The sequence below is a fragment of the Carassius carassius genome, chromosome 15, assembly GCF_963082965.1.
Source record: "Carassius carassius chromosome 15, fCarCar2.1, whole genome shotgun sequence".
Lineage (NCBI taxonomy): Eukaryota > Metazoa > Chordata > Actinopteri > Cypriniformes > Cyprinidae > Carassius > Carassius carassius.
In genome coordinates, this window is record NC_081769.1 from 23261945 (window position 1) to 23274419 (window position 12475).

General features: G+C 36.1%; 1 protein-coding gene across 1 annotated transcript; it reads left to right on the forward strand.

Annotated features, from left to right (window-relative positions):
• Positions 1-6767: 6767 nt before the first annotated feature.
• wnt4b (wingless-type MMTV integration site family, member 4b) lies at positions 6768-11726 on the forward strand. The gene is given in 9 exon segments (XM_059568077.1): positions 6768-7328; positions 7700-7897; positions 8082-8235; positions 8613-8697; positions 9324-9455; positions 9552-9743; positions 9746-9918; positions 11095-11257; positions 11380-11726. Coding segments are annotated over 8 exon segments (1158 nt in total). The 5' UTR covers positions 6768-7328; positions 7700-7808; the 3' UTR covers positions 11550-11726.
• The last annotated feature ends 749 nt before the right edge of the window (positions 11727-12475 follow it).

Consider the following 12475-nt stretch of genomic DNA (forward strand, 5'->3'; position numbering starts at 1 on the left):
CCATAATAAACACAACTCCTAAAAGAGAGTGAAGAAAAAAAACAACACCAGTCACATGGTCTCCAGGGAAACCCCAGGCCGCTGGCGACAGACCATAATAATCTGCGGCTGTCTGTCCACCTGGCAGGGTTTCTGTTGCTCGAGCGACATAAAAACGAATATAAGCACCTGGATGGAAGTCACATAAGCACCTGGATGGAAGTCGACTAACAAGTAGTGCACTTCAGGGATCTATCAAACACCATGCATCTGCAAGAGTGACACTTCACAGTTTCAGAGGTGATGAGATGCCAAGGTGCAACAGTTCTTTTTAATCCATATCAGGCCGAAGTCTGAAACCTGACTTCTGTGATAAGTGTGTGGGAAGCGGTGAAACAAAAACACTTACTCTTATGAATCAGATCAGCCGTGACAATACCCTAAATAGACTCTCTGAGTCTGAACTCCACTGATTTTACAGCAGGTCAATGCCACTTCACATGGGAGGGAATGAAATGCAGATGTCGTGTTTATGTGATCCATTCAAGCGTCACAGGTTTAGTTTTGGGCGAGTAGATCTATTTAAAGCAACAATAAAATAAAATGTAAAAAAAATGATTTAGGATATAAATATTTAGCAGTCACTTCTGTTTATATTTATACTGTACAATTTCTCATGAAAGGAACTTGCCAGTCATGTAGACAAACAGATGCAGCTGAAATGTGTGTAGGATTCGATTGCATTTTCTGCTTTTGCTCAAGTGTAATGTTACTCAAATGTATTTGAGTAAATGTAATTAGTTACTGTGTTAAGTATCTTTTTTCACAACTTTGTACTTGGACTGAGTATCAAAGATATTAGCAGCTTACTCTCTACTGACTACGTTTTCTACTCCACTACATTTGTAATTACTTATCACATTTTGCATTGCATCAGACTTTTTCTGCAGCAGTTTGTTTACATTTACATTTACATTTAGTCATTTAGCAGATGCTTTTACCCAAAGCGTCTTACAAATGAGGAAAATGGAGGCAATCAAAAACAACAAAAGAGCAATGATATTTAAGTGCTATAACAAGTCTCAGTTAGCTTAACACAGTACATGTAGCAAGGGCTTTTAAATAATATAATAAATAAAAAGAAAACAGAATAGAAAAAGAATAGAGCAAGCTAGTGTTAGAAGTCTTTTTTTTTTATAATTGTATAATAAATGAAAAGAAAACATAAAATACCAAAAGTGTAGAAAGCTAGTTAATTTTTTTTTTTTAAGAATAGAATTAGAATAGTGAGTGCTAAAGTTAGAGGGTCAAATAAAGATGGAAGAGATGTGTTTTAAGCCGATTCTTGAAGATGGCTAAGGACTCGGCTGCTCGGATTGAGTTGGGCAGGTCATTCCACCAGGAGGGAACATTTAATTTAAAAGTCCGTAAAAGTGACTTTGTGCTTCTTTGGGATGGCACAATCAAGCGACGTTCACTTGCTGAATGCAAGCTTCTAGAGGGCACATAAGTCTGAAGTAATGAATTTAAAGGGGTGCAGAGCCAGTGGTGGTTTTGTAGGTTTTTTTTCCTGCTACAAAAAAAAAACAATATTACCATGCAGGGTGTTGACAGCTAATATGAGTGTATAAGCAGCTGCTGAATCGCATATGTTTCATAAATAAGATGAGGATAAGGGCAAAAACCAACATGTCAATTGCAAGTAGGCTTTGACTGTTTCATTTTACTTCACACAATGGAAGAAAATTATTCATAATTATTGATTCTTCCGATTTCTTTTTTCTCTTTAAAAGTTTTCCTCTGTAAAAAACCTGCTGTGTCAAACTATTTAGCTTGGATTATATATTCACAATATGTAAATATGTGCATTTACAAATCTTGCTTCTGAATTTAAGGGAAGAAAAAAAGCAACTCTCAAGCTATTAGACCACATATGAAAAAAATTTATGCCGCAGCATAAATGGCTGCCCACTGCTCTGGGTGTGTGCACTTTGGATGGGTTAAACGCAGAGTACTGATTCCGAGTATGGGTCACCATACTTGGCTGTTTGTCACATCTCTTTCACTTTTTTTAACTTTCTTTTTGGTTTGTTTAATAGTTAGTTTAAAACAAGTTTGATAAAGAAATGAATCTAAAAAGTAGTCAGACGACATTACAAAAAACAGTAATCTAGATTATGTTACTAATAGTTTTCATTATCATGAAAACTGTAATCAGTAATGGACTACAATCTGTACCTAATCTACTCAGCTCTTTGTGTATAATTACATGTACAATTATCATATACATACAATTATGTAATTAATTACAAAAATCATGACCTTATGGCCTGGCTAATGAAGGGCTTCTTTGAAGGACCCTAAAAGTTAATCAGAAGGTCACTGTGTTCACTGGGCGGTTTGTTCATTCAGATCTTATATCTGAGAAACTGCAGTCTAATGAATGCTAATGAGTCTTTTCCCTTTGTCTTTGATAGGCAGAAGAGGAGAGATATCTCTAGGCTTATTTTGTTTTTATTGTACTGTCCTTGAATACTATGTCCTATCCACCTTTGACAAAAGTCTCTGTTTTTCACATCACGGTGCATTTCTCCTGTACAGCAGCAGTCCCCCCAAACACACACACATACTTATGCACACCCTTCTGCCTAAAGTAGATCAGTCACCATGGTGATTGTGGGGGGGGGGGGGGGGGGGGCTTAGGTGTAGCTCACAGTCACCAATCATGGCAGACTGTTAAGGGAGGTGTGGGGGGGGGGGTCATCCTGCAGCCCCCACCACCACACTCCCTCCTATCCCATAATATTCTCCTGAAGATCAGAGGAATGTTGACACTGTGGACGCAGTTAAAATGAAGCGTCGGTCTGCATGTGCTACTATAAATGCTTACAGTTGATAACCAATGCTGCAACAAGCACAGATATTCTAGCATCACCTTCCTCTTAATAAAGGAGCAGTGAGGACATCCAGTGGCGAGATGGATGGATGAGACAGTGAACTGCATCACTTACGAAAAAAGAACATGAACATTTCACTTTAGGTCCTGCAGATGAGTTACTGCCATATTAATTTAAAATCAACAAGACTCAACAATGCTTTACAGAAAGTCATTCTGGCATTCATTCAGTTCTGACAGAACACTGACTGAATGTTTGTCGTTGGATGGGAGGGATTGCCAGATTGGAGGGCTGTCATTTCTATCCCATAATATTCTCTCAGTGGTCTGCAATAACCCTGTGCAAGCGTTCCAGAATGAGGTCAACAAGCCATCCAATAATAATCACTGTGTGCTGTCATTGTGTTCTGATGCATGTTCTAACAGCACACACACACAGAGACATTTATGTAAATTTGTATGTGTGTGTGTGCATTTATTTACATTTATATTACATTTAGTCATTTAGCCTATACGCTTTTATCCAAAGTGTCTTACAAATTAGCACAACAGATGCAATCAAAACCAACAAAAGAGCAATAAAAAGCAAGTGCTATGACAAGTCTTGGTTAACCCAACGCACTACACATCTGCAAGGTTTTTTGTTGCTGTCATTTTTTATGCATTCATACATACATATATACATATACAGTAAATATATACACACACACAACAGATCTCTATATATAATAAAATATGTATAATTTGTGCATATATATAACATATTTATATATGTAAATTATTTACAAATGTATACTTATGATTTATGAGTTATATGATTATATTTATAATTATATTTATGGATAAAAATAACTCATTAAAATGATTTATATTATTCGTATTACATTATTATTTAATGAATTATTTTATATACAAATTAATTTATTAATTTATAACACAGATATGTGGATTAATTGAAATATTAATTGTTAAAAAATGTATAGAAATAAATTAATCCCAAATATATACAGTACAGACCAAAGCCTGCATTTATTTGATCAAAAATACAGAAAAAACTGTAATATTGTGAAATATTATTACAACTTAAAATAATAGTTATCTATTTGAATATACTTTAAAAAAAATAATTTATTCCTGTGATGCAAAGCTGAATTTTCAGCATCATTACTCCAGCCTTCAGTGTCACATGTAACATCCAGTCTATCACATGATCATTTAGAAATCATTCTAATATTCTGATTTATTATGAGTGTTGGAAACAGTTCTGCTGTCTAATATATTTGATGAATAAAAGGTTAAAACGAACTGCATTTATTCAAAATAAAATAAAAAATCTAATAATATATTTTCTTTACTATCACTTTTTATCAATTTTACACATCCTTGCTGAATAAAAGTATTAAGGCTTGATGAGCAGAAGAAACTTCTTTCAAAAACATTAAAAATAGTAATGTTTCCAAACTTTTGGTCTGTACTGTATACAGTATATATATATATATATATATATATATATATATGTATATATATATGCACACACAGATTATGTATACAAATTAATTGTATAATATTAAAATTATATTGATTAATGTTTAATATTATTGAATTATTTAAAAATAAACACACACACACAGACCTCTATATTTTTATGTATATATGATTAAAAAAAAAAAAATTTAACATTCTCAACTGCAACTGACAGTCCAGCACAAGCGTCCACCTGAATCCATGTTAAATCACACAAAACAGCCACAATTAGCCACAGTGACACCTCAAATGAGAGTGTAAAACAGATTCCGACAGATGGGACACTTGATTTAAAAAGAAGAGATTTTATTTACGGGCAAGGGCTGTGCGGATGGAGAGATGAGGAGAAGAGAGGCGCCGGACATGACATGGGGGTGCAGGTCGCCATGGCGTTGCTGGGGGAGACGGTGCAAGACGTCACTGCGAGGGATGGCAGGACACAAAGAGAGAATACGACGAGGAGAGGGGTGAAACAGTGCAAGGGAGGGGAGAGAAAGGCAGTGAATCTCTAACGGGGCACAGTTATTTATTTGCTTGCTGAGGTGCAGGAGAGTTCAGCAGTAAAACAGACCTAGAGGTGTATTTAAGTAAATAAATGATTCTGTAACATTTTCACAAGTTATAACTTATAACTAAGAAATTAAATGATGTGTAGTTTATGTAATTGTGTTACATAAACTGAAATTTCTGAATATTTAGGACAAAACTAAAAACGTATTACTGCAGATAAAAAAAAGTCTGACATTTCTGAATATTTGGGACAAAAACAAAAAAAATGTATTACTGCAGATAAAAAAAGTCTGAAACTTCGGAATGTTTAGCATAAAAATGTATAAAACTATTTTATGCAGACATTAAACATTTTAAAGCAATATAATGCTATATTGTATTAATGAAAAGAGTAACTGCTTATAAGAAAAATAAAATGTTTAATTATTTAGCCACAAAAGCTAAAAGCATTTAAAAATACATTAATATTTTACTTTTTATAACAATATATATTCCATATATACCAAAGTGGCATTTGTTTAAAAGAAATGTATAAATTATGTTTGTAAGGTTTACAATAATTTAGAGTGAGACAGAGAGAGAGAGATTGTTAAAAATATTCAGACACTTTCTGTTTATTGATGTCAAATGTTAGTGAAAATGTACATAGTTATCTGTGTATATGAATTTTTCCGGTTGTTTTTAGATGCCACCTCATTCAATCATTTGTTTAATAACTGTGGCTTAAAGGTATAGTTCATTTACTCACCCTCAAGTTACCAAAATTCTGTATGAGTTTCCTTCTTCTGTACAAAAGAAGATATTTTGAAGAATGTTGGTAATCAAACAGTTGATGGTAGCCACTGACTTCCATGGGGGAAAAAAAATGCTGAAAGGTTACCATCAATTGTTTGATTACCAGCATTCTTCCAAATATTTCATTTTGTGTTCAACAAAAGAAAGAAACCTATACAGGTTTTGAACAAGTGGAAAATGAGTAAATGATGGCAGAATTTTCATTTTTGGGTGAACTTACACTTTAAGTGCCCAAGTACTTTTCGAGGGCCACAGCAGATCCATGAAATCCAACATCTTGTCCTAATGCTCTCTCTCTCTCTCTCTCTCTCTCTCTCTCTCTCTCTCTCTCTGGTGATTTATTTGCCTCAGTTCTAATATTTGTCAGCACTGTGCTTTCTCCTCCTTGTCTAAATGTCATCCCTTCTTCGAAGACAATATGGAGAGAGAGAAAAAGAGGGAGCAGGGCAGAGGGAGGAAAGAAAGGGGGGAGGGGGACACTCGTAAAAAGAGCAACAAAAGTTTGGGAAAATTAAACATTAGGTAAGACACGTTCACACAGGCCCGTTTCAGGACAGGTCTGAGCACCCTTCCCCTGCTGTTCTATCTATCAGGTTATTTATTGTTACGGCACATATTTCTCCGTCAATTTCCGCTGGCTTTCAAGCGCAACTCTTTTGTGAGAGTCTCAGGATTTAAGGGCAACATATTCTGATGCAGTCTTCACTGATACTAGGTAACAGATGCTCAAGTCACATGCACTGACAAAAGGAATCCCCTCTCTCTCTCACTTGCTCACAGATGTATGCATTTAGACAGCGATTTGGCACTCGACTTTTGGTCAATTGCCCTCTTTTTGACGCACAACACCAATACAAACACACAGTCGAGCGTGTTAGCATTTGTATAATCCCACGAGTTGAAGGCACCATCCTGCGGGACTCATTAAGCAGAGGTCACGTATTACGTCCTGAGTAAATTGGACAATGAGTGCAAGCTCATCCCTCAATGTTAATGTACTATGTCTGAAACTTTCACCCCTCCCCTCCCTGCGGTCTCCAACCCTCCCTCCCTATATCCATCCTTCCTTTATAACCCCACAACCATCACTCCATCCACACTTATGTTTTTTTTTTTACCTTTGGATTTGCTCATTTTGGCGGACAAATTGGATTACTGGCAACGTTTTTCCCCACATATACTGTTACAGATCTGAAGGAAATGGAAGTGCTTTCTTAGGATAAGAGCAATATATTTTTTAGTTAGATGGGACAAGGAATAACTTTGTAAGAGGATCTAAAAAAATGGAATATCATAAAGGGTTTCTGATCATTTATCTATCTAATTAGTACGTTTGTTTTCCTTGTCCTGATTATTTTACTCAACCAAAATATTTTACTTTTCTTTTCTTTTTTTCTTTTTTTTTTTGTCGTTATAGATGACAATGTCATAAGATGAATATCTCTCTCTGTGTGACAATACGATTACAACTTAGAGGCATTTTATCTTCAAAACATAAGTGGAATTAATGGAAATTATTACAATAGATTAAGCTGATGATCTGTTGGGCTAATTAGCAGATTTGAAACGTAATTTCAGCAGTTCGTCAACAGGAATATTCCGGATCCTTTTGGACCTCAAAGTGGTAAAAACTTAATTTTTGTCTTTTGTAGTGATTGACTTAGATTTATTCAAAAGATCATATTTAATATCTTTGAAATGTCACATTTAAAACTTATCTTTAAAGGCTGTCAAACTATTTGGTTAGAATTTCTTGCATAGCCCGTGTTTAGATAATATTTTGCTCATTTAATCAACAAAAATACAGATACTCTGATGCCAGTTATAATCTGTAAAAATGTAATTGCTATTATACCAGTCATGCATATTCATAAGTAGTGATTAAGTATGAGCAGTTCAAGTAATTGCCAATTAATGTTATATTATAATAGAAAATGATACCACACAATAATGTAAATATTAGTCATGTAATTTTCTGTCTCTTGATTTTGACAGATATGAGGGGAACAACCCCAATGTAACAGGCACAGCTGTTAGACTGAAAGCAACAAGAGCTGATCACTAATTCAGAGACAGACAGGTAGTCGGACAGACAGGCAATCTGATGCCAACGGTGTCCTCCGTGACTCTCACGGGACGACTCCTCCTGCTGTTGCTATGGGCACCCCACCTCACCATGGCAAGCAACTGGCTGTAAGTTGGCTTGTGTGAAAGCGTTTGTTTGTTATACCATAATTTGTACACACTTTCTTTGTTTCCACTCTATTTGTTGCAGCTTCCTGCTGGTTTCAATTTACCTACAAAATGTTGTCCTTTTATTTATGTATTGATGTAGCCTATTCTCCATGTTCTTTACTGTACTGTATTGTCTCTGTAGTTCTCTGGCACGTCTGCCACGCTCTCGTCCTGTGTCTGGTGCAGAACCATGTGGCCGTCTGAGGGGGTTGACACCAGGCCAAGTCGGGGTGTGCCGGGCACGGGGGGAGGTCATGGAGTCCGTGAGAAAGGCTGCAGAGATGGTCATTGAGGAGGTGAGAGAGGCTGAAACACAATGACAATTTTGTGAACATACAGTACTGACATTCATTTATTCAAGGACATGGTTAAGAGCTTAAGTCAGCAAGATGAATTCCTTGTGTATGTAAACACACTCAGCAGTAAACCTCTTTCTGAATCTGATTGTGGCTTCAAAAAAAGTGCTGTACATTTATATTGTTATAGTCCCAATAAAAATATAGTTCACTGAACAACACACCACTTTTGTTCTCTCTATTGCTTGTGCAACTAGCTCCGGTCACATTTTAGCCCACGCATACTTTTGGGCCAGAAATGAGCAAGTGTAAACAGTTGCACATCTACATATATAAACTCTGACTTTCAGCTATTTGTTTGGTTTTACCTACTGCAGTGTCAACACCAGTTTCGAAACCGGCGCTGGAACTGTTCCACCACCCCTCGCGGGATCAATATTTTTGGACGAGTCATGAACCAAGGTTACAACGAAATGCTTTCACAACATACAGTATCAGAACATATTGGATTATGTCATTATTTTATGCTACAATTTTGAATATAAGCTTACCATGGGCTGTAATGACATAAAAGTGTATAATAAAAATAAATAAATAAATTATATATATATATATATATATATATATATATATATATATATATATATATATATATATATATATATATTTGTTTTTTTGGGGGTTTTTTTTTTGTTATTTTAATTAATTTAAATTAAAACAATTAATATAAAAATATAAATTATTTAATTGTTTTATATATATATATATATATATATATATATATATATATATATATATATATATATATATATATATATATATATATATATATATATATATTATTTTTTTATTATTATTTTTTTTTTCTATTCAATGACTGGTCCAATATTTAACCAGTAGGGGCCCTCAGAAAACATTAAACTCAGAAAAGAAACCATAGTTTCAGAGTATTGATATTAAACTACTCATTTATATTAACAGACCACTTTCCAACATTCTTCAACCTTACATTAATCTCACAAAACACAATCAATACTGTCAACACTAAAAGACAACTTAGTCCTGTTCCCTTTGTGTGCTGTCTTCAGGCACCCGTGAGGCTGCTTTTGTCCATGCTCTTTCATCAGCAGCAGTCGCTGTGGCTGTGACTCGGGGCTGTAGCAGGGGAGAACTGGAGAGGTGTGGCTGTGACCGAAAGGTCAGGGGAGTCAGTCCTGAAGGTGCCTAGTGAGACACATCAATAATCAAATACTCACATTGATAAAAAAAAATAAAATAAAATGTTTGATTAACATATGCCTCTCGCGCACCCTTAGGTTTCCAGTGGTCTGGCTGCTCTGATAATCTGTCCTATGGCGTTGCATTCTCTCAGACATTTGTGGATGAGCCAGAGAGAGCTAAAGGGATGTCATCAGGGCGGCCGCTAATGAACATTCACAACAATGAGGCAGGACGAAAGGCAAGTGAGATGTTCCACTTATTGATATTAAGACTCATCATCAACTGCATATTGTTTTCATGGTTTTCTCTATCTTTGTTCAGGCGATTCTCCATAACATGCAGGTTGAGTGTAAGTGTCATGGTGTTTCGGGGTCCTGTGAGCTCAGAACGTGCTGGAAGGTCATGCCTCCGTTCCGCCGGGTCGGTGCTGTGCTGAAAGAACGCTTTGATGGGGCCACAGAGGTATGTCACAATGGCTCTGTTCCAAAAACTACTGAGCTGCCTACCTGACTACTGCCTACATCAAAGGCAGAACTGAGATGAAACCTCATAAGTGACCGATTTGGAACCAAGTGTGCCACACACATCCTGAAAAGTGAAGTCAAAACGTTTCGAACGCCCCCTGGTGGCTGGCTGCAATATAGGTCATAAACCCACCCTCTCCATGTAAACGAATGGGACATGTGCCCCACCAAAAATAATTACACTTCAATTACATTTTTCCTAAAAATGTCTTATGATATTTTACGTAGTTCTTATTAAACTGATGTATGTTCAAGTGTTTGTTTTTCTGAGTTTGGTTTTAGTTATTAGTTATTTGGTGCTTAAAAAACGGTGTGGTTCACATTTACATTTACATTTACATTCAGAAGCCTTAATAGTTCATTAATCATTTTTTCCCATAGGAATCTTTAAAAAGTCTTTGTTAAAGTGTTATAAGCCATAAATCAAGCCTACAAGGTGAATCACAAAACTAAACATTTGAGTTGAAGCAAATAAGCATCTGAAAATGAGACAAAAAGACTATGTACTTACTAGCTTTAATGAGCGAAATAACCACAGTCCCGTAAAGCACTGTGAATGACAGTCGGAAAAAAAGGTAGAAATATGAAACTAGTCTTTTAAAATTAACTATAGATAAAGAAAAATTGTAACGAAAAATCGTATGTGTATTGCAAAATATAAATATATGAAGCCTGAGAGAATAAATAACATTACTAGATTACAGCATGTTTCATGAGCGGGTGGCGCTACAGATTTCTTTTAGCACAATTTTCTTGTGTGATTCAACAACTGGTGTATATTCCTCTGCAGAATCATGGGTAAGTTTTTCACCATGAATTCCACTGTTGAATATGGTTCCTTAACTAACAGTTGTAAAATGTGGGTTGTCTCCAACAAACAACATGTAACACTTACTATAGGTACAATAGTCTTTTTGTGTCAACGTGTCTATGCACTGAATGTAATCCACCATCTTTGATGGTTTTTGAAGCTTGTCGCAATGCATTATGGGACTGCATTCTCTGTGAAGGATACAAGCATCGCTGCATTAGAATTTCACCATGGTAGTGTTGTTGAAGGTAGAATAAATATCTGTATCTAAGGTCAAGGGTCATGGTCATACTTTCTGCTTAGGTACGGCTGACACGTGTGGGCTCTCGGACAGCCCTCCTTCCCCGGGACCCCCAAGTGAAGCCACCAGCCGCACGGGACCTGGTCTACCTAGCCCCTTCACCAGATTTCTGCCGCTTGGATCCAGACAACGGCATTCCTGGCACTGCAGGACGACGGTGTAATGGTAAACGTGTAAAAACCAGACACAAAATAATCTTTGATCTCTTATTTCTGATTATTAATACTCGGATCATTCCCTGGTTTTGTGTGTTATCACTCTTAACTTAACCTTATTCCACGTCCTAGGAACCTCACGGTTGGCACCAGATGGATGTGAACTGTTATGCTGTGGCCCAGGTTTTCGAGCAGGCCGGGCTGAGGTGGTCCAGCGCTGCTCCTGTAAGTTCTCCTGGTGCTGCTCGGTTCGCTGCCAGCAGTGTAAGAACACAGTGCTCATACACACCTGCCGAGAATGAGATGCACCTGGAAAAACCGCACAGCCACACCAGAAGCACCTCATCTCATGCCAGCCTGCATTAATGCCCATATGATGAACACCAAACCTGCTCCACTTAAAACATTCTGCATTATGCCTCCTATTTGGTGACTTAAGTTCTTTCAGATGTGACATTACATTATATAATTATTTTAATCTTCAATTGCACTCTTGCTTAAAAGGAACATGCAGACGCTATTACATTTCTTAAATGCTACAAAACCAGTAACTAACATACTCAGACAACGCTCTTAAAGCTGAGATTAACCTCTGAAAAATAGCAGAAGAATGTTAGTTTAGTCTGAGGCCTTAGCATGTAATTCTAGAGTCTCTCTCCCCGTTTACTGTATTTATGAATTTCTTTTCAGTTTTGCTGATTGTGTTTATTTATTTGACTGCATCATGCCACTGTGGCATTATCTCTGGATGGAAAGTTCCACCTGCAAACTCTTTAGCTGCATAGAGGCTCATTTATTGCCATTATCTCATCTTTATGGCCTAAAATAAAGTTGTTTGACATCCTACACGTGGAAAGGTGTGTTTGTTAATTATGGATTGACACATTTTAAATTAATAAATTAAATAAAAAATGTTGGGCTCAGTAGCTAGTCTCTTAGGTTCACCAGAACTATTTATTCAATCAAAAACAACTTTTGCAGCTAAAACACAACATTATATATATATATTTATATTAAGTCATTTATTATGGTGGTGACAAAGCTGAATTTTCAGCATCATTATCTGAATTCTTCAGAAATCATTCTAATATGCTGATTTGGTGCTGGAGAAAAATTTATTAGTAATGGTAAAAACAGTTGTGTTGCTTCATATTTTTGTGGAAACTGTTTTTATCCAAAACTCTTTAATAAAATATTAAGCTCAAAAGAAAAGAAATCTTTTGTAACA